Source organism: Myxocyprinus asiaticus, chromosome 23, assembly GCF_019703515.2.
Source record: "Myxocyprinus asiaticus isolate MX2 ecotype Aquarium Trade chromosome 23, UBuf_Myxa_2, whole genome shotgun sequence".
NCBI lineage: Eukaryota > Metazoa > Chordata > Actinopteri > Cypriniformes > Catostomidae > Myxocyprinus > Myxocyprinus asiaticus.
In genome coordinates this window covers 47,124,259-47,148,941 of record NC_059366.1, presented here as the reverse complement: position 1 = coordinate 47,148,941, position 24,683 = coordinate 47,124,259, and the positions used below count along the sequence as shown (strand labels likewise).

Sequence of the window (24,683 nt, the reverse complement as noted above, 5' to 3'; positions counted from 1 at the left end):
CGAGGAGGTTACCCCATGTGACTCTACCCTCCCTAGCAACCGGGCCAATTTGGTTGCTTAGGAGACCTGGCTGGAGACACTCAGCACGCCCTGGATTCAAACTCACGACTCCAGGTGCGACAGTCAGCATCAGTGCTGACAGGCCCCCAATAATAATCATTATTAACAATCTTTTCAAATCTTCTTTTATATAGTTTATTAGTCTAACTATAGCTGTTTACGGTTGCCAAGATCAAGAAATCAAATTGTGCTGTCTCAGGTGTGTGTGTGTGTGTGTGTGTGTAGTGTGTAGTGTGTAGGTATCCGAATTACAGAGATTCCACTTTGTAAAAACCATTGACATCTTCATATATATATATATATATATATATATATACAGTATGTGTGCAAATATTTCTTTCTTCTTAAAGTAATAATATTGTACCACACAGAAAGTGCACTGAGAAGGTGATTGGCTGTTTTGTTCTCTTTGTTGTTTTGTTTGCAGTCCGACTGTAAATACGACTCTGAGGAATCTGGGCGCTCTGTACCGCAGACAGGGGAAGATGGAGGCAGCCGAGACACTGGAGGAATGTGCCATGAGATCCAGAAAACAGGTACGACACAAATTTCACTTCCATTCACAACAGACCACCGTGTTTTAATTCTATTATGGCTGATGCATTAAATACTCGCTTCATTTGATGTTGTTTCTCTCTTGCGTCTTTCTCTTCCTGCATTTCTGTGGATGTCAGAGCAACTCTAATGTAAGTTATTTTCAAGATGTTGGCATTAGCAGTTGTCATGCCTCATTAGTGATGTGCGCTCATTATAGTCTTTAATGACGCACAGCTCATTCCGTTAAGATCATCTGTCAAAGCAGCAGATTTATGAAAGTGAGAGCTTTGTGTCGTTTAGTTCATGCCTGTTAGCACTGAGCTCATCTACTGTAAATGCTGGTGTGCCTTAAACTTTGACAAAGTTTTCTTAGCAGAGAAACACATTTAAAATGAAGAGTCTTCAGGACAATGAACCAAAAATATTCATGTCATCATCGTGCACTCATGGGCGTGTCCATTTTTATGTGTAAACAAACAAACTACAAGCTGTTGGTTGGCTTGTCGCGGTTATTAAATAATCACCTGATCGCAGTTATTGTGCACTTTAAATTCCAATCACATTTAAGCAAATATATAAACGTCATTCTGTTGAACTCGAGCGTCACTGAGCCGCACAACGGATGTCATCCAGAGCAGCTCCTGTCATTGAGCATTAAATTAACGTGTGAAAGTGAAGAAATTAGAACAGAAATAGTTTAATATTGCATAATATAATATAATATATAATAATAATATTTTATTATATGTCTTAAAGTTTAATACATATAAAATGCATATATAGTGTGTGTATATATATATATATATATATATATATATACACACACACACACATACAGTATATATATTTATATATATTTTTATGAGTTCCAAAAACAAAAGTGTAAATGTAAAATTGACCAAAACTGAAGTTGATCCATAAGAGAGACATATTAAGTATTTAGAAATATTTTTATATATTAAACATTATTTTTCATGTTATTCATACGTTTTTAAAGCCTTAAAAGAAAATCTTATATACACATTTTGTTATTTGATTTATATATTTGAAGTTAAATATGTAAAAATGACTTCTTATGGTGTATGAAGAGCACATGCACCTTATGAGATATGAGAATTGATATGATAATTAATCATGAAAAAGAGACAATTAATCATCATAATTGCCATCATTTGTTTGACAATTAATCAACAAGCCAAATTTCCTAATCGTAACCGCCCTAGCTGTAGGTTATTTTATTTGTTGTTTTTTTTAAAGGGATGAGCTCAACTTCTTATTTCAATAGGAAATACATAAACAAAAGAAAGCTGCACTCATCACACTGCTCAACTCACCCCAGATGCATTTATGTGTGCATTTTGTATTTCGTGTGTGTGTGTGTGTGTGTGTGTGTGTGTGTGTGTGTGTGTGTGTGTGTGTGTGTGTGTGTGTGTGTGTGTGTGTGTGTGTGTGTGTGTGCGCGCGCGCGTGTCAGGGCCTGGATCCCGTGCATCAGTCTCGTGTTGTGGAGATCCTGAAGGAGGGAGACGGCGAGCGGCGCCGCAGTAGAGACAGTCTGTCCAGTGTAAAGTACGAGAGCGGTTCTGAGGCCGGTGATGAAGTGAGTATGCCCATAGAGTGGAGCGGGGTGAGTACACATCCACTATCTCAACCAATCACAGCACAGCACACACTCAACAGAGAGTCACTGTGATGTCATCAGTGTTTGCTACACTGCACGATTGGCTCATTTGATTGAACTGTCGAGCTTTATACTAAACACCTATTTGAAAAATGTAAGCACAGTTTCCAGTAAAAAGAGCGTGATCAGCTGTGGTTTGGTCTTATGTTGACTAACCATGTAAATCAATACAGTGACATCAGTAAATCCTGTAATAATAATCTAATAATGTAAATTTAATTACTCCTGTTGAGTGTGTCTGCTCTGTTGAATATCTCTATGAAATGATGCTGATTGTGTGTCCTGGCATATTTGTGCAAGTTTTTAATGTGTCTGTGTAACTTGGCTTTTTATTTATTTATAATTTGTTTTTCTATTTTTGACTTTTTTTTTGTCATAATTGCTTTTGAATGTTGTATGAAGTGTCTTTAATGAGGCGTCTGTTCTGAGCATCTCTGAAACACAAATTCTCCCCCTGCAGCCCAAATTCACAATGTGCTTCGTTTCATTGCATGATAAATTACTAAATTTGACTCCACAGAACTGCATGGCCTGCCAGTTCTTTTTAAAGGGAGAGTTCAGCCAAACATTGAAATTCTGTCATCATTTACTCACCTTCATGTTATTCCAAACCTGTATGACTTTCTTTCTTCAGTGGAACACAAAGGTAGATGTTTAGCAAAATGTTCATGCTGCTCTTTTCCATACAATGAAAGCATACAGTGATCAGGGGCTGGCAAGCTCAAAAAAGCACCTTAAAGGGATAGTTCACCCAAAAATTAAACTTCTCACATTTAGTCACCATCATGCCATCCCAGATCTGTATGACTTTCTTTCTTCTGCAGAACACAAATGAAGATTTTTAGAAGAATATCTCAGCTCTGTAGGTCTGTACAATGCAAGTGAATGGTGACCAGAACTTTGAAGCTCCAAAAAGCACATAAAGGCAGCATAAAAGTAGTCCATATGACTCCAGTGGTTAAAAAGTCTTATGAAGTGATGTGATAGGTGTGAGTGAGAAACAGATCAATATTTAAGGCCTTTTTTACTGTAAATCCCCACTTTTAACCAGCACTGACCAGTAGGTGGTGATATGCACAAATAATGTGAATCGCCAAAAAACAAAAGAAGAATGTGAAAGTGGAGATTTATAGTATAAAAGGACTTAAATAGTGAACTGTTTCTCACCCACACCTATCATATCACTTCTGAAGACATGGATTAAACCACTGGAGTCTTGTGGATTATTTTTATGCTGCCTTTATGTGCTTTTTGGAGCTTCAAAGTTCTTGTCATCATTCACTTGCATTGTATGGACCTACAGAGCTGAAATATTCTTCTAAAAATCTTCATTTGTGTTCTGCAGAAGAAAGAAAGTCATACACATCTGGGATGGCATGAGGGTGAGTAAATGATGACAGAATTTTCATTTTTGGGTGAACTGTCCCTTTAAATGTATTATAAAAGTAGCCCATACAACTCTAGCACCATATTCAAAGTCTACTTGGATCAGACAAAAGATGGACCCAAAATGAAGTTTCATTTCATTTCATTTTAATCTCCCCCTGTAGCCATATCCATCTGTGTAAATGATGACAAAATGTTCATTTCTAGGTGAACTGGTCCTTTAAATCCCTATGTTTGTACCATTTTGTAGATCTGATTAAGTTATAAACTCAAGCAGTTCAAGTGTTGTCAGTGAGTATCTTTACACCACTGTTTTGGGATCTGCAGGATGAGGAGAGGTCATGTGTTCAAGGTGCTCCGCTTGACCCCATGCACTGATGATGTCATATCCTGCATGTGTCACCAGCTTGACATGTTCATGCGTTTGAGTTTGATGATGTTGAGAGTACTGCAGTATGACTCATTAACACCAGCACTGCTGCAGCTCACACGCTCTGCTTTTACTGCTCGACATAAAGCCATTAACACATTACTAAAACACTCACTTCTGAGGAATTCTTTCTTTACAAAGTTTAGCAGGTTTTCTAAAGGGTTTCAGGTTTTCCTTCATTTCTTTAAGAGGTTTGTAATAAAAGAATATTCAGAGTTCAGTATGAGTTGTACTGCATCTGTGGTGTAATGTTGATTGCATCCCAGTAACTATTGCATGATATGCACAAGGCCAGAATAAACAGGAAAAGGAATGTAATTATATGTAAAACAAACTCCACCCACAGACTTTACATCAGTAACAGATAACCCCCATTGCCCAAAACAATATTCAACATATAGGCCAAGATATTTCTGCTGCTTCTGCTGTCATGATGACAAAACAAGGAGTGTCAGTAGATTAAAATAATTACATTATAATTATTAGACACTTTACAGCTCATATACTAAAATGGGTTTTAATGAATAAATAATGTACAGTAAGTACTGCAACAAAAATACAAGCTTCACATTGTGCTTTTAATCCCTCTGGAAAACTGGCCCCATAGACTTACATTAGAAGTGCATTAATGTAACTGCAGTTTGTATTTGTTTGTACAAACAAGTGGAAATAATTGTCTGTGGTAATCGACAGCACGTCACTGATGCTGTTTATAGAGCTTCAAACATTCCTTTACATCCTACACAATCAAATAGTAGCAGATTACATGTAATCTGGATTACGTAATCAGATTGCAAAAACACATACTTGTAATTTGATCAAATTAAATTTTAAAATACTTCTGATGTGTAGCTGTGAAATACTATGTCTACATCATATCCAGAGACTTCCACTAATTATTGATTCTTTAAGTCTGAAAGGGGAAAAAATGAACCTGGAAGACATTAGTTCCAACAAAACAAATCCTGTTCTAAATAAGAATAATGCACACCATCTTCTGCCATGTTTGCCAAAAATAGGAAGTAAAACACAAAAAAATCTGATAAATTCTCCTATTTTGATTCATTAAAGGAATATTTCGGGTTCGGGACAAGTTCAGCTCATTCGACAGCATTTGTGTCATAATGTTGATTACCATAAAAATTAATTTGGACTCGTCCCTCCTTTTCTTTAAATGTGTGTTCCAGTGAGACACTTACAATGGAAGTCAATGGATCAATTTTTAGAGGTTTAAAGTCAGAAATGTGATGCTTATAATTTTATAAAAGCACTTACATTAATCTGTTTAAACTCATGTATTATTTGAGCTGTGAAGTTGTTTAAATTGTTGCTTTTCGGGGTTTATGCCATTGCATCGTCATGGCAACAAAGTTGTAAAATTGTCTATAACTTTCCACAGATGTGGTTAGTAAGTGATTTAATCACAGTAAAATCATGTTAACACACATATTGTTTATGTCTTGTGTCTATACTTTTGAAACAGTGAGTATTTTAATGTTTACAGATTGACCCCATTGACTTCCATTGTAAGTGTCTCACTGGAACACACATTTAAAGAAAAGGAGGGACGAGTCCAAATTAATTTTTTTGGTAATCAACATTATGACACAAATGCTGTCGAATGATCTTAACTTGTACTGAACCCAGAATATTCCTTTAAGTCTCAAATGCATTTAAGTAACATAATTTCAAAATGGTTTAGATTATCCTGCTCAAATGCATGTGACCTCAAATAAACAAGAGTTCAAAGGTAATCCAAAAATAATCCGATTAGATTACCTAAAAATATAAATCCAAGAGATTACGTCACTGATTGCAATTTTAGTCATGCAATTTGCAATCAGTACCAAATTACACATTTTTTTTTTTCCTCCCAATTTGGAATGCCCAATTGGAATGCGCTCTAAGTCCTCGTGGTGGTGTAGTGACTCGCCTCAATCCGGGTGGTGGAGGACTAATCTCAGTTGCCTCCACGTCTGAGACCGTCAATCCGCGCATCTTATCACGTGGCTTGTTAAGTGCGTTACCATGGAGACGTAGCACGTGTGGAGGCTTCACGCTATTCTCCACGGCATCCACACACAACTCGCCACACGCCCCACCGAGAGCGAGAACCACATTATAGCGACCACGAGGAGGTTACCTCATGTGACTCTACCCTCCCTAGCAACTGGGCCAATTTGGTTGCTTAGGAGACCTGACTGGAGTCACTCAGCACGCCCTGAATTCGAACTCACGACTCCAGGTGTGATAGTCAGCGTCAGTACTCGCTGAGTTACCCAGAACCCCACAAATTGCAATTCTAAAGTAATCTTCCCAGCACTATTCAAATGTTTCTGATCATCAACTAGTCCACCTTTTATGTTTAGAGAAGCCAGACTTCTTTCTTCAGTGTGGACTGACACAACAAGTTCTGTTTTACCTACAGTATCATCTAGTGTTGTGTGTGTGATGTTGTGTTTTTGTGTGATTTCTCAGGCGGTACACATCAGACTGTGGATGTGAAGAACCCAGAATATTTCATACACAGAATAAATCAAAGTTGCATTCTGGTCTTCTGTGTGCAAAGCTTGTTTCCATTTATTCCTTCTAGATCTGCGCGCGTGTTGAATGAACGAGTCTCATGGATGTGTCGTGTTCTCATTAGACATCATTAGAGTTTCTGTTTCAGTGTAATTGCTCCTGTCTGTTTGAGCTGCTGGATATCTGATGTATTGTGAGGATGTGTTTCAGTTGTTCCGGCAGTACTGTACACATGGAGAGTGTGTGTCAGTGTGTTTGTGTAAGACTCTTGTTTAAATGGACTGTCTGTTGTGATTAGCTATAATGCCATCTGCCACCTTCAGTCAGTGTGTGCAGTTAGTGTGCAGTTGGTGTTTTTCACAGAGACACGTTGTGATGTTGTGTTTGTTTTGTGTTAGACCCGTGTTTGCCTGTGCATGTGTCACCTGCATGAATCTGTGTGCTTACCAGTCACCATTACTGTCTGTTACTAACCAGCTACATCATTGCTACCGTTGCCATGACAACCAATCAGCCAATCAGTCTTTCCTGACAGTGGATTGTACTCTTCCCAGAGAAACATGCTGGACTGGACGAACAACAGGAGTTAGATCAGAGAGAGAGAGAGTTCATGAACATCATATATGTGCATATAGTCCGTACATGCATGTAAACAAATATCTTTGCATAAACAATTCATACACTTGTTGAAAAGATATTAATAAGACTCTGTTCCGTTTATTAAGATGAAAATTAATAATGAGTGTTTGACGCAGACTGTGATTTCTTGCCCATGAAAACACACACTTGCAGGAGTATTTACAAATCCTAAGTACACACTATTATTTATTAAAAAAGATCAGAAATACCAGAACAGAATGTTTTTGTACTTACACAACAGATCTCATCACTGTGTTCTGCTCTCATATCTGTTCTGTGAGTGCTGTTGAAGTCTCACGCCGGTCCAGAACAGCTGTTCCATCCATGAGTTTGAATTCTCCGCTGTAATGTGAGCTCATGCGACTGTGATTGGATGGAAGCATTCCTTCTCATAAATTATGTGGACAAATGCTGAGAATCCACTGACGTACATGTGGACTATCCTTTTTTGCCCACCAGCCACAGTGGCGGGTGAATGCACAATTTTACCAGCCACTTTGATTTTTCATATATATTATACATTCTTAAGCAATGTTATTTTAGAATAAAATACCAGCATATAATACCAGGCTATTATAATAATCATAATGATCATTTTGCAACATTCAAATGGAGGCTAAAAGAGTAGACAAGCACAGAAGAGAAACGTCTGTCTGAGGTTGTACTGAATGATGACACACATGACAGTTCACCTGTAGTCTTAATGTTGTTGCATCCTCAGATGGTCTGAGATCATATGCAGCGTTCTCAGAGATGACACTATTGTTACAAATTGTACCGAGATGACTGACATATGCGTGTTCCATGAGACACAACAAAGTGCCAGTAAACCTCTGTAAACACGCGAATCAGGCACGCACTGACAGCTTTTCTTTCATCTGTTCTTCAAATTATAATCAAGTGTGCTTCTGGTGTCTAATGGCATTTCTTGTCATGTGTCACTCTGAGATGCACATACACATCTAAACTACAAATCCCTCTCCACTGCCCCACCCCGAGAATCCTCCAAAAAAGCTAAATATCCACCCCACTTCCTATCAAAGAAATTTCATTTTCCCAGCCTTCTAAAAATCACCTCCTCGAATGCTGCCACCCCGCCCATCTCCCCGCACCACTCCCCAAACGAGGGTGCCCCTGCCAACTTCCACCCCCTGAGGTTGATTTTTCTGCCGATCATAACTTTTTAAACGACTATCCCCAATATTAATGACCGCCCCATCGCCTAAAATACAGAGTCTGGGGCATAATGAAAACTGAGTGTCCAATACATCACACATAAGGCTCTGAACCCTCAACCAAAACTCTTGGATCTTAACACACCCCCAAAAAACATGTGTTGTGTCCCCATCTTCTGATTGGCATCGCCAGCAGGTGCGTGTGTCTTTAAGACCAAGCCGATACAATCTGAGGCGGTCCAGTAGAATCGATGTCAAATCTTAAATTGCATCAGACACACCCTTGAATCTCTAGATGTAGACTTGATGTTTTTTAGAATCCTAGCCCACACTCCCATGAAAGCTGTGATTGAAAATCAGGGTTATTCCAGCAAATATTGATTTCTAAACTCTTCCTAAGTTAAAACATTAGTATTGTGTTGATTAGTAAATTAATATGAACTTGTCTTCTTTGCATTATTCGAGGTCTGAAAACACGGCATCTTTTGTGTTATTTTGACCAGTTGTCATTTTCTGCAAATAAATGCTCTAAATTACAATATTTATATTTGGAATTTGGGAGAAATGTTGTCAGTACTTTATAGAATAAAACACAAATGTTCATTTTACTCAAACACACACCTATAAATAGTAAATCCAGAGAAACTGATCATTTTACAGTGGTCTCTTCGTTTTTTCCAGAGCTGTATTTATGAACAAACCATTTTTCACTTTCGATTAGTAACCATTTTTGTAAAGCACACTTTAACGGCAGTAGGTGGCAACAAATGTACGTCTTTCATGTGTTTTGGGTCATTAAACCATATATAAAGCACAGATATGTTCATGATCAAAACAAGTCTAATACATAAAATCAGTGTGTCTACTAAGAGACTTTATCAGTGTTTAAATATCATAAGCATTTTCCCTGCAAATGACAACAAAGCTTATCAATTCGTGAACTGCTGTGCATGACCATCAAGGAATATACAAAAGAGAAAACATATTGTCATTGTAATGTCAATAATCACTTTTACTCTTAATTAATTCAGCCCCTTTCTCTCCTTGTTTAACGAGATAACTAAATGAGCTATATGCCTCCTCTCCATCAATCGCTCAAAAGATGCTGATCCTTGCTCGTTCATGAATTGCATAAGTAAATGGGGCGTATTCGTTCAGTGTGTCAAACCATATGCTGCTTCACAGCCCACACTCCAATGCTGTTGGCTCAGTCAGTCAAAGCGCCTCCTAAATAGGGTTACACCTATGTTCCAAATTACTGTTCTTTTCTTTAGGAGTGAAACTTTTTTAATGAGGAACAAATTACTGAGTGCTCCTTTCACTGTAACACACTGTCAGTCAGAGCAGAGGAAGGGCTGCACGGATGAATCCCTCGTGAGAGAGAGAGAGAGAGCGAGTGTGCTGTTTGCAGGGGCGAGAGAGCAACAGTCTGACACACATTAGAGAAGAGAGTTAGTCAGTCAGGCCGTGTTGTGTGTGTGTTTCATGTAAAGTCTTAACAGTGTGCTTTCTCTCTCTGTGTGTGTTTCTCTTCATCAGGCATAAACCTTCTCTTCCTCCTCAGACAGGAAGGAGCGTGTTGTTTGTTTCCCTGCAAATTCATCCTCTGCCATTCCGGGTGTCTGGGAAAAGAACTTTCCTTTAAAACTCCAACCGTTCACAGACTGCTGTCGAGACGAGCCTCGATTCTCCTCATAACCCTTTCCTGCCCAATTCAAAGCCCTGTTCTCTTTCTCTCGGTGCACATGACACTCTTCTCTCTCTTCACCTGATTCATGTTTTTCCTGTTCATCTCTGATGATCTGATCACAAACGTCCTGTCACAGTAGTGTTTGCTGTCTTCATGGTGACCTCACTGATGATGTCATAACGTTCATACTTGACCTCCATCTGTGCTTTAGTATTCGATTGGCTTCCAGTGTTGAATCACTGTTGCCGTTTTGAAAGTATTTCAGCAAAACCATGATATTTTGTGTTGTGTTGTTTAAATACATGATAAATGATGTTTTCATGTGGCGGGAGCGCATTTGGAACGGAGGACGAGTCTTTTATTTTGTGCTCCAGAGTGAAATTTATGTTTACAGTATTTGCCATTAACGCTTGCTGTGGGTTTTGAAGCATTAGTTAGCAGTGGCCGTATTCTGATTACGTGAATATTAATCATTATTATATAACTAAAGTGAACTGTAATCTCGTACCGCAGCGTTGTACGCACACTCTCTTTCCTTAAGTGTGTGTGTTAAAGTGACTCTCACAGTAGAAACTATTGAATGAATCCACATGTTAATATTTCATTATTGCAGAAACAAACATGTGAAAAGGGAACAAAAGAATTCAGTATTTCAGACGTTTGTGAAAGTTCTCGTACACACACTCCCTCAAACTAACTAACATAACAAGCTTTGATTCAGAACTCGAGTTAAATTGCAGGTTTTGTCAAAAGCTAATGAAATGAACATACATTTTCAGGTCGCATTGCATCTTTCTGTTCCTGTTGAGTGATTTCAATTTGAATTTGCTCAAACGGAGAGATATTCTGAACATTTGACACAATCCAGTGCGTCGGCCTTACACTTACTATTATATCACTGAATGTATTTTATTTCAGTACAGTGCTCTTGTGAAATGATGTTTGTGGACATGACAGTGTGGAGCTTCTTTTATTTTCCCTTCTTCACTAATGATGATAGTTTGATCACCATTCCAACACACTCTCTCTCACACATACACACACACACACACACACACACACACACACACACACACTCGTGCACACTCGTGCGCGCGCACACACACACACACAAACACACACTCGTACACACTTGCACGCGCACACACACACACACACACTCTCACACGCACACACACTCGCACACACAAACACTCACACAAAAACACACATGCACACACACTCAAACTCGCACACATACACACGCACACACACTCATACACACAAACACACACTCGCACACAAACACTCACACAAAAACACACATGCACACACACTCAAACTCGCACACATACACACGCACACACACTCATACACACAAACACACTCACACAAACACACACTCGCACACACAAACACTCACACAAAAACACACATGCACACACACTCAAACTCGCACACATACACACGCACACACACTCATACACACAAACACACTCACACAAACACACACTCGCACACACAAACACTCACACAAAAACACACATGCACACACACTCAAACTCGCACACATACACGCACACACACTCATACACACAAACACACTCACACAAACACACACTCGCACACAAAAACACACATGCACACACACTCAAACTCACACACATACACACAAACACACTCACACAAACGCACACTTGTACACAAAAACACACACACACTCGTACACACACTCTCTCACACACACACACTGAAGTGATGATGATGCAGTATAAAATGAACAAATGTTTCTTATGTTATCTTAATAACTGATGTGTTTAATGAATGCTGGTTATTTATTGAAGCTCTTCTGTATCTTTTATTCAGAGCGGTTGACACACTACCATAGTGAGTTAGTTTCTAGATATATAAACATATTACTGAACACTCTGCATCGTGATGTTTGTTAAATCAAACGTATGGATATTCTCAATAAAGCTTTCATTTCTGAAGATTCTCAGTGATTATATTTCCAGGATGATCTGTGTGTACATTGAGGTCATGAGCTTTGAGTATAGTTTTTAAAGAACATGCTTGATTATATTTAAACGTCACATTAACTTTGATTAACCAGCTGATTATTAAAGGAATATTCCAGGTTCAGTACAAGTTCAGCTCAGTCGACAGCATTTGTGACATAATATTGATTACCATATAAATTAATTTGGACTCATCGCTCCTTTTCTTTAAATGTGTGTTCCAGTGAGACACTTACAATGGAAGTCAATGGATCAATTTTTAGAGGGTTTAAAGTCAGAAATGTGATGCTTATAATTTTATAAAAGCACTTACATTAATTCTGTTAAAACTCATGTATTATTTGAGCTGTAACTTTGCTTTAATAAACCTTTTCACAGACTGTGATGAAGCATTTCCACCTTATGTAGCAGAATAAATCTAGCAAACTTTTTATATGATGATTGTTTAAATATTGAGTGCAAGTTTATAACATTATGCTTATTGTAATATTGCCCTGGAATTAGTTTTATAACTGAATGACCACAGCTGTGAGGGGGTTTCTGTTACAGCTGCTGAGAGAGTGACAGTATATTTGGCATCTTCTCCCATCTGCCTGTCTTAATCCACCGCTCTCTATTTATTAACTCTTCTGGAAAGTCATTCAAACATAATAGTGCATTTTTATTTTGCTCTTGGAGCAAATTGGTAAGTGAAATAATATTTGCTGTGATCTCCCATTCACCGCTGTCGAAGTTTACCCTGCGAACGTCCAAAACCCGAAGTGTGAAAAGGGTCTATTGTCATTTTTACTGTCATTTTAGGGTTTGTTGACATTACATCATCATGGAAATGAAGTTGTAAAATTGTCTATATCTTTCCACAGATGTGGTTAGTAAGTGATTTTATCACAGTTAAATCATGTTAACACACATATTGTTTATGTCTTGTGTCTATACTTTTGAAACAGTGAGTATTTTAATGTTTACAGATTGACCCCATTGACTTCCATTGGAAGTGTCTCGCTGGAACACACATTTAAAGAAAAGGATACATTTGTTTGGTAATCAACATTATGACACAAATTGAGCTTAACTTGTATTGAACCTGGAATATTCCTTTAAGAGACAACTGAGAAAAGAAATCTTTTGCTCCGTTACTGTTGCTAATGGAGGACATGTTGGTGACGTGATTCGTCTGATTCAGTGTGTTTTACTTCCTGTTGGAGAAAGACTGATGAAAACTGTGACGCCCTCTTCTGGTGCACACACGAGCTTCATTCAGGGCTGGATCACTGTCCTGCACACTGTTGGGTGTAATCTGATTACACAGTAATTAAGTACTGTAATCTAATTACATTTTTAGTCATAAAGGAGTGTAATGCATTACATTTATAAATCTTGTAATCATATTACTGTTTTTGACTTTCAATTAAGTTACTTTGAAGTGCCTATTTTTAAGTAATTTTATTCATATAGAATTCATTTAGAACATGAATTATGCTCATATACATCTGTTTGAATTTCTGTGACAGCTGAAGACACGCTAACAAGTCATTTTAAGAGAGAAAGTGTGGAAGAGTGTATGACGTGCATGTGACTATGAACAGAGGAAACGCAGATGTTATTTTGAATTTGTTGAAGTTTTTTAAAAAGTCACTTAAAAACGTAATTAGTAATGTGATTACTTTGTCAATGAAGTAATCCATAAAGGAACTTGATTACAATTTTAGAGAAGTAACTAGTAATTTGTAGAATAATTTACCCATCACTGGTCTTACTCCTGCTGGTCAGATGAAGGAGAAAACCACATTTGAATTGAATAAAACATACAGAACATGCAGTAAATGAATGTATACATGAATCCTCATGAACACACACTGATATTCAGACAGCTGTATAAACACAAGATTATATACTACTGAATGTAATACTTCTGTGAATGCCTGTGTTGTCCTGGAGCTCAACGCTAGCAACAGCAATGTCATAAATGTATCCCATTAGTAACTTGTGATAAAAGCATCAGCCGCATGTAGAAACATCAGTGGAAAACACCAGCAGAGACACTGAGAGACCAGTACAAACAGCTTCATTCAAACTCAAAGCACAAACTGCAACAGGAAGTTCACATGTGGGGTTTGTGCACCTGTGCAGAGACACAGTCAGATGCCAGCAGCACCTGTGAGGAGTGTGTGTGTGTGTGTGTGTGTGTGTGTGTGTGTGTGTGTGTGTATAATCAGAATGCTGGAGTGTATTTTGAGTAAATCAAGATGTGACACTTTCTGTGGTGAAGATGTTGCTGCAACAGCACGTGAATTCACCTGAGAATCAGTGTGTGCGAGACTGATGATGTAAAGATGTGTGTGTGTGTGTTGCTGGGTGTTTATTAATGCTCTGTGTATGTGTGTGTGTGTAGGACGGCAGTGGTGTGCTGCAGCGCAGTGGATCTCTCGGGCGTCTCAGAGATGTGCTGCGCAGGAGCAGTGAACTCTTGGTGAAGAAACTGCAGGGCAACGTACCCCCAGATAAACACATCACTAAGTACGATCACACACATTAAACTATGCAAACGAGGATATATCATACTTCAGACTTCTGTTGTTTTATATAAAGCTAATAATAATGACTACAGATTAAAGCCTACCCTGAAAAGAAAACTTTGTTGAAATAAAAACTAATTGTTTTCCAAATGAGGACATTATATTTAGCAGTGCAACCTCCCTATACAGAACCATACAGTTACACATTAAGTATAACAATGTACACACAATCTTTAATGCAAACACACACACACTGTCACACTCACACGCACTCACACACTCACACACACAGTCACACTCACGCACTCGCACACAAACACACTCTCACACACACAGTCACACTCACGCACTCGCACACAAACACACTCTCACACACAGTCACACTTGCACACAAACACACTCTCACACACACAGTCACACTCACGCACTCGCACACAAACACACTCTCACACACAGTCACACTCACGCACTCGCACACAAACACACTCTCACACACACAGTCACACTCACGCACTCGCACACAAACACACTCTCACACACAGTCACACTTGCACACAAACACACTCTCACACACACAGTCACACTCACGCACTCGCACACAAACACACTCTCACACACAGTCACACTTGCACACAAACACACTCTCACACACACAGTCACACTCACGCACTCGCACACAAACACACTCTCACACACAGTCACACTTGCACACAAACACACTCTCACACACACAGTCACACTCACGCACTCGCACACAAACACACTCTCACACACAGTCACACTCACGCACTCGCACACAAACACACTCTCACACACACAGTCACACTCACGCACTCGCACACAAACACACTCTCTCACACAGTCACACTTGCACACAAACGCACACTCACACACACAGTCACACTCACGCACTCACACACAGTCACACTCACGCACTCGCACACAAACACACTCTCACACACACAGTCACACTCACACACTCGCACACAAACACACTCTCTCACACAGTCACACTTGCACACAAACGCACACTCACACACACAGTCACACTCACGCACTTGCACACAAACGCACACAAACACACTCTCACACACACAGTCACACTCGCACTCGCACACAAACACACTCTCACAAACAGTCACACTCACGCACTTGCACACAAACACACGCACACTCACACACACCGTCACACTCTCGCACACAAACACTCTTACACGCACGCTCACAAACGCACTCTTACTCTCTCACACACACACACGCAGTCTTTCATACACACACACACACACACACTTTCACTCTCTCTCACACAAACACACACACATTCATTCTCTCACACACACACACACACACACACAGACTAATGAAAAGTTTTGACATTGAACACTTTTGATGATTGAAGACAGAAAGACAGGATAAAGCCGCTCTTCTGTCCTGTGTACACACACTCTCACATGCACACACTCACTCTCTCACACACACACACACACTCACACACACACTGTCACACTCACGCACTCACACGCTCTCACACACACACTCTAACTCTCTCTCTACACACACACACACACACTAATGAAAAGTTTTGACATTGAACACTTTTGATGATTGAAGACAGAAAGACAGGATAAAGCCGCTCTTCTGTCCTGTGTACCGTAATGATTATTCATTATTCTTCATCTTGTTTTTGTTTGTCTTCAGTATGAAGCGTGCCGCCTCACTCAACTATCTGAATAAAACGGGTGATGACATCTATCAGGTAACTAATAACCCTCTGCAATCACAGCTGCTGTTGTCAATGTGTTGTGGTTTCTTTTCTATACATGCAGATGTGATATCAAATTAACTTTGACCTCTTAAAGTAAACATGAAACAGCATTCACGACACTTTTACTTGTGTGACAGAGTGAAACAGGATATTTTTCTTTGGAATATTGTGTGCTAATGAATTTCTTACAGTGCTTTAGCAGCAGTCAGATGAGTCCAAGAGTTGATAATTGCAGCTCTTTATAATTCATCTCACTTTCACTCGTGTTCATCTCTTGATGTTTTGTGCTCTTGTTTTCAGAGTCTGGGTGGCAGACGGCTGAGAGAGAGTCGAGGTTTGAGCTCCAGTAATGTGGATCTGTACAGCAGCAGCTAAAACTCCTCAACAGTGAAGCATTCCTCGCTCAACCAAACAGAAAACCTTCATCTCAATTATACACACCAGCAGCTGATCTAAAAGAACCCTCTAACCCTTCAGCATTCTGTGCCAGCCTTAAAGCACCAGTTCACCCAAAAATAATTCTCTCATTATTTACTCACCCACACATCGTCTCAAACTCGTATGACTTTCTTTCTTCTGTGGAACACAAACGAAGATATTTTGATGGATATATGATGTCTGTTTGTTCATGAAAGCACATAAAGGCAGAATAAAAGTAATCCATAAGACTCCAGTGGTTTAATCCATGTCTTCAGAAGTGATATGATAGGTGTGGGTGAGAACATACCAAAATATAACTCCATTTTCACTATAAATATTGACATCTGCAGTCTCCTAGGCGGTCAAGATTTCAAGCTCGATTACACTTCCTCGTGCTTAATTCCTAGATGGCGCTATAGGAAGTGTAATCGAGCTTGAAATCTTGATCGCCTAGGAGACTGCAGATGTCAATATTTATAGTGAAAATGGAGTTATATTTTGGTATGTTTCTCACCCACACCTATCATATCACTTCTGAAGACATGGATTAAACCACTGGAGTCTTATGGTTTACTTGTATGCTGCCTTTATGTGCTTTTTGGAGCTTCAAAGTTCTGGTCACCATTCACTTTGCATTGTATGGACCTACAGAGCTGAAATATTCTTCTAAAAATCTTCATTTGTGTTCTGCAGATTAAAGTAAGTCATACACATCTGGGATGACATGAGGGTGAGTAAATGATGACAGAATTTTCATTTTTAGGTGAACTGTCCCTTTAAACACTCAAGCACACGCCACATAATTACAGCCATTGTGATGCATAAAAGCCATAAAAGATACATACAGTACCTTAATGCTCTGTAGTTCACCCAATCAGAGCTCAAATCAGCTTCACTGCCCCAGACAATGTCTGAAAACCAAACAAACTCGTTCAGTTGTATGTACTAATTATGTACTGTATGTTGTGTTTCCTCTTACTGTCAGTCAAGCTGTTATTTGACTGTTTTTTCAAGGCTTCATGCCTGTTTTTACTCTAAATGCTATTAGACTTCTAACCGTGTTGGGTTGGGTGTTGCAGCTACTGTGCTTTCTCTTACACACGTGATCAAGTTTGAAATATATAATGTCTGTCTCAGGATTTATGAATATATTGTAAAGGATTTTCGAGGGTTTTATTGAGGATCAGTCTTATATACAGGGTGAAAAGAGACCTGTTGGTGTTTCCTTGTTTTGGATAAAATGACTAATAATGAATTACAAACTGTAAAACATTAGATGCACACTATAGATTGATTGTTTTTGTGTGATGGAGCTTTATTTGAACTGATGGAGCACAGTCCTGTATGTGTATGCAATATCTTCAGCATTTGTCTCAAGTGCACCTCTGTTCCCTCTATGGGAGAGTAGAATGATTTTAGTTCTTTATGATGGATTTTAAAACTCATTAAGATCACATATAGTATGAAAGAGTATTTGCTGTGCAGAAATAACAAAGATTGCGCACATAACGTCCAGTCGTGCATTCATATTGCCCGAGCGACGTGGGCACGGCGTCTGTTCTAGTGTGCCATTGTTCACGTCACTGCTCTTAATGCTGCGTCTATGAAGAGAGTTAGTGGAAAGGTCAAAATATAAAGCAGGAATATTCCACACAGTTCATAAGTTGCAGTACAGATCCTGCAAAAGCGGCTTAAATCTACAGATACGCAACATACCTGCGTGAGTGAAAGTGAACCTGGGTAGTAAATCTGTAAATAAGCATGCATGTGGAATTATGTTCCAGTTCATTCTTTTTCCCTATTTTATGCAGACTGCACACTTACTAAGAGTACACTGTAAATGCAATTAAGGGTATATGACATATTTATATGGGTGTTTTTGTCATGAATATTATATCTATTCTACTCGTTGGTTTCCAGTCAAGTGCTCAGGAATCAGGTGCAGATAATCAATGTTTGATTCAAAGATCAGTCTGTTGTTACAAGAACTGATCTTCAGTGGGTTTGGATTATTGGAAGAACTTTGTATTTTATTTGATGGTGTGAATATTATGTTCCTTTCAGGTTGTACGTTTATTTTAGACAGAGGAAAAGAAATCCAAGACAAACCTGCTGACTTTATTTTGCTGTTAAATGAATCTTTAAAAGCATTGTCAGGTGAGGAAAAGCTGCTTTTGACCCTGAATTCTGGGGTAAATCGCCATTGTTTCAGATTATCTCATGAGTGATTTTACTTTGCTATCAGGGGTGAGTTTTTTATTTTGTTTTTTTTATCTCAGACCAAAACTATTATTCAGCTTTAGGGAGATGTTCTTTGGAGTGTTTCTCAGAGGGGAAGTGTGTGAATGAATGATGTGTGGTCCAGATTGGTTCTTGAGGAGGTGTTTGAGGATTGTACGTCTCCACAGGTGTTGGTGCAGGAGTTATTGTTACCATTCATGTCATTTACTTTCATTAGTATGTCATTTGTTACTGTAATGCTCAGTTGTGATAGAAAAATAAATTGTGCCACCATTTTCACATTTGTATCAAGGTTTCTGTTATTTATATTGTGAATCTTGTTCCGCAGGTCAAAATAGTTTACTCTAATATTGTGGTTATATTATTACCAAGGAGCTCTAAAATACACTGAAATGTTATTATGTATGACTTCAAAAAGGGAACAGTTTTTGTGTATTTTTGTGCTGTGATGAATTATGCTATATTATACTCTATGACGATGCTCTTGAAATCAACCAAAAGTAGCATAAAGTAATTATGATGAGAGGAACTGAATATTAAAGGGACAGTTCACCCATAAATGGAAATTCTGTCATCATTTACTCACCCTCATGTTTTCCCAAATGTGTATGACTTTCTTTCTTCAGCAGAACACAAATGAAGATTTTTAGAAGAATATTTCAGATCTGTAGGTCCATACGATGCAAGTGAATGGTGACCAGAACTTTGAAGCTCCAAAAAGCACATAAATGCAGCATAAAAGTAATCCATACAGACTCCAGTGGTTTAATCCATGTCTTCTGAAGAGATATGAACGGTTTTGGGTGAGAACAGACCAAAATATAACTCCTTTTTCACTATAAATCTTGCACCCTACAGCACCCTCTGTTGGCCAGAACAAACACTGCATGATTTAGATGGTGACCGAGGATCAGCCGATCTGGGCACGGTTGGTTATGAATTTACCTTGCGGGCTGTTTTTAATGCTTAAATATCATAGAATTTTAGGGACAAGCCACCAAAAACCATTTTGGTATGGAAGTTATTTTGATGTTATAGTGAGAGTTACAGACCAACTCAACAACACATTTAGCCATAGTCAACATTCACTTTTATAAGATGAAAAAGGAAAGTGAACATTTTGCCAACAGTCTCTTATAATGTAATAAAAGCACTTACATTAATCTGTTTAAACTCGTGTATTATTTGAGCTGTAAAGATGTTTAAATTGTTGCTTTTTGGGGATTACAGGGTTTATGCCATTACATCATCATGGCAACAAAGTTGAATTTGAATTTAAGTTGAAGTTAAAATTGTCTATAACTTTCCACAGATGTGGTTAGTAAGTGATTTTATGACAGTAAAATCATGTTAACACACATATTGTTTATGTCTTGTGTCTATACTTTTGAAACAGTGAGTATTTTAATGTTTACAGATTGACCCCATTGACTTCCATTGGAAGTCTGTTACATTACATTCATTGTTTACACACATTTAAAGAAAAGGAGGGATGAGTCCAAATTAATTTTTGTGGTAATCAACATTATGACACAAATGCTGTCGATTGAGCTGAACTTGTATTGAACCTGGAATATTCCTTTAAGTGAACTGCAAACAAAAAGCTAAAAGCGGAGTTAAATGCCGAAAACTCCCTCTTAGACAGACAGATAGATAGACAGATAGATAGACAGACAGATAGATGATAGACAGATATACAGAGACAGATATATAGACAGACAGATAGATAGACAGATACAGATAGATAGACAGAGATAGATAGATGATAGACAGATATACAGAGACAGATATATAGACAGACAGAGATAGATAGATAGATGATAGACAGACAGATACAGATAGATAGACAGATATATAGACAGACAGAGATAGATAGATAGATGATAGACAGACAGATACAGATAGATAGACAGATATATTGACAGACAGAGATAGATAGACAGACAGATAGATGATAGACAGATATATAGACAGACAGAGATAGATAGATAGATGATAGACAGACAGATACAGATAGATAGACAGATATACAGACAGACAGAGATAGACAGATAACAGAGACTGATAGATTATAGATAGACAGAGATAAATAGATAGACAGAGACAGATATATAGACAGACAGAGATAGATAGATAGACAGACAGATAGATGATAGACAGATATACAGACAGATATATAGACAGACAGAGATAGATAGACAGATAGATGATAGACAGATATACAGACAGAGATAGAGACAGATAGATAGATAGACAGACAGTTAGATGATAGACAGATATACAGACAGAGATAGAGACAGATAGATAGACAGACAGTTAGATGATAGACAGATATACAGACAGAGATAGATAGATAGACAGACAGATAGACAGAGACAGATAGATAGACAGAGATGGATAGATAGACAGATAGATGATAGACAGATATACAGACAGACAGAGAGAGATAGATAGACAGATAGACAGAGACAGATAGACAGAGATGGATAGATAGACAGATAGATGATAGACAGATATACAGAGACAGATATATAGACAGACAGAGATAGATAGACAGATAGATGATAGACAGATATACAGACAGAGATAGAGACAGATAGATAGATAGACAGACAGTTAGATGATAGACAGATATACAGACAGAGATAGAGACAGATAGATAGATAGACAGACAGTTAGATGATAGACAGATATACAGACAGACAGAGATAGATAGACAGACAGATAGACAGAGACAGATAGATAGACAGAGATGGATAGATAGACAGATAGATGATAGACAGATATACAGACAGACAGAGAGAGATAGATAGACAGATGATAGATGGATGGATAGATAGATAGATGACAGACAGACAGGTAGATAGATGATAGATGGACAGACAGATAGATATAGAGATAGACAGACAGACAGATAGATAAATGGATAGATAGATAGATAGAGACAGACTGATGGTAGGTAGACAGAGAGACAGACAGATAGATAGATAGACAGACAGGTAGATGATAGATGGACAGACAGATAGATAGATCATAGATAGACAGACAGACAGAGATAGATAGATAGAGACAGACAGACAGGCAGAAGGACATACAGACAGACAGACAGATAGATAGATAGATAGATAGATAGATAGATAGATAGATAGATAGATAGATAGAGACAGACATACAGATAGATAGACAGAAGGACATACAGATAGACAGACAGACAGACAGACAGATAGATAGATAGATAGATAGATAGATAGATAGATAGATAGATAGATAGATAGATAGATAGATAGATAGATAGATAGATAGGTGATTGTATCACTCTATTTCGCGGTGTTGCCAGCGGGATGCACTGTTGGACTCATTTTCAGGAGGAGTGAGTGAGCTGAAACCGGAAGAGAGAGAGAGAGAGAGAGAGAGAGAGAGAGAGAGAGAGAGAGAGAGAGAGAGAGAGAGAGAGAGAGACTAAACTGAACTGAACTGACCGGCGCTTGCAGACGGACTATATGACGGATCCGGTGAGGAGATTTACCGACCATATAAAACACATCTCATGACATCACCATGAAATAAAAACATTTTAAACAAAGACATTTAAATGTCACCGAACTCATAGTAACGGCATTTTAATCTGGGCGTTATTGTTTCATTAGAGAGAATACTGCGTCTGACCTGCGCAGTTTTACCTGCGTGTCCCCAGAAAACATGGACGGATCACCGGGGATCGAAACCGAGAGGAGCAGAAGAAGTGTTATTTCACCGAGACGGACAGACGTTCACTTGATTACCATCATCATAATGAGCACGAAAGGTAAGAGTTTTCAACGAGGAAAGTCGCTTGTGTTGTTGCAAAGCGCATCAAGCTGTAACAGCAACACAAACGAATTTCTTCGAGTTACAACTCTGTAGTGTTTACTACTCTACTGTAGTGTTTACTACTCTACTGTAGTGCGGTTTACTCACGTCTGTACTCTACTGTAGTGTTTACTACTCTACTGCAGTGCGGTTTACTCACGTCTGTACTCTACTGTAGTGCGGTATACTCACGTCTGTACTCTACTGTAGTGTTTACTACTCTACTGTAGTGTTTACTACTCTACTGTAGTGCGGTTTACTCACGTCTGTACTCTACTGTAGTGTTTACTACTCTACTGTAGTGCGGTTTACTCACGTCTGTACTCTACTGTAGTGTTTACTACTCTACTGTAGTGCGGTATACTCACGTCTGTACTCTACTGTAGTGTTTACTACTCTACTGTAGTGTTTACTACTCTACTGTAGTGCGGTTTACTCACGTCTGTACTCTACTGTAGTGTTTACTACTCTACTGTAGTGCGGTTTACTCACGTCTGTACTCTACTGTAGTGTTTACTACTCTACTGTAGTGTTTACTACTCTACTGTAGTGCGGTTTACTCACGTCTGTACTCTACTGTAGTGCGGTATACTCACGTCTGTACTCTACTGTAGTGTTTACTACTCTACTGTAGTGTTTACTACTCTACTGTAGTGCGGTTTACTCACGTCTGTACTCTACTGTAGTGTTTACTACTCTACTGTAGTGCGGTTTACTCACGTCTGTACTCTAGTATTTACTACTCTACTGTAGTGTTTAATACTCTACTGAAGTGTTTACTACTCTACTGTAGTGCGGTTTACTCACGTCTGTACTCTACTGTAGTGTTTACTACTCTACTGCAGTGCGGTATACTCACGTCTGTACTCTACTGTAGTGTTTACTACTCTACTGCAGTGCGGTATACTCATGTCTGTACTCTACTGTAGTGTTTACTACTCTACTGTAGTGCGGTATACTCATGTCTGTACTCTACTGTAGTATTTACTACTCTACTGTAGTGCGGTATACTCATGTCTGTACTCTACTGTAGTATTTACTACTCTACTGTAGTGCGGTATACTCATGTCTGTACTCTACTGTAGTATTTACTACTCTACTGTAGTGCGGTTTACTCACGTCTGTACTCTACTGTAGTGTTTACTACTCTACTGTAGTGCGGTTTACTCACGTCTGTACTCTACTGTAGTGTTTACTACTCTACTGTAGTGCGGTTTACTCACGTCTGTACTCTAGTATTTACTACTCTACTGTAGTGTTTACTACTCTACTGAAGTGTTTACTACTCTACTGTAGTGCGGTTTACTCACGTCTGTACTCTACTGTAGTGTTTACTACTCTACTGCAGTGCGGTATACTCACGTCTGTACTCTACTGTAGTGTTTACTACTCTACTGCAGTGCGGTATACTCATGTCTGTACTCTACTGTAGTGTTTACTACTCTACTGTAGTGCGGTATACTCATGTCTGTACTCTACTGTAGTATTTACTACTCTACTGTAGTGCGGTATACTCATGTCTGTACTCTACTGTAGTATTTACTACTCTACTGTAGTGCGGTATACTCATGTCTGTACTCTACTGTAGTATTTACTACTCTACTGTAGTGCGGTATACTCACGTCTGTACTCTACTGTAGTGTTTACTACTCTACTGCAGTGCGGTATACTCATGTCTGTACTCTACTGTAGTGTTTACTACTCTACTGTAGTGCGGTATACTCATGTCTGTACTCTACTGTAGTATTTACTACTCTACTGTAGTGTTTACTAC

At 38.7% G+C, this 24,683-nt stretch overlaps 2 protein-coding genes across 8 annotated transcripts in view; both read left to right on the top strand.

The window, feature by feature from the left end:
- LOC127414371 (kinesin light chain 1-like) overlaps positions 1–17,055 on the top strand; it is a 62,440-nt gene extending 45,385 nt beyond the window's left edge. For 2 of the 6 annotated variants that reach the window (XM_051652355.1, XM_051652354.1), the window contains 5 exons: positions 488–596; positions 2,072–2,224; positions 14,511–14,635; positions 16,333–16,390; positions 16,700–17,055. In XM_051652355.1, coding sequence (XP_051508315.1) covers positions 488–596; positions 2,072–2,224; positions 14,511–14,635; positions 16,333–16,390; positions 16,700–16,774 — 520 coding nt within the window. In that variant the 3' untranslated portion in view covers positions 16,775–17,055. The other 4 variants (XM_051652356.1, XM_051652357.1, XM_051652358.1 and 1 more) reach the window with 4 other exon arrangements.
- Positions 17,056–22,492: 5,437 nt separating this feature from the next.
- The window catches only part of LOC127414361 (inactive tyrosine-protein kinase 7-like), a 121,445-nt gene continuing 119,254 nt past the window's right edge, over positions 22,493–24,683 (top strand). For both annotated transcript variants that reach the window (XM_051652336.1, XM_051652335.1), the window contains exons 1-2: positions 22,493–22,572; positions 22,708–22,865. In XM_051652336.1, the coding sequence (XP_051508296.1) occupies positions 22,760–22,865 (106 nt within the window). In that variant the 5' untranslated portion in view covers positions 22,493–22,572; positions 22,708–22,759. The remainder of the gene's footprint in view (positions 22,573–22,707; positions 22,866–24,683) is intronic.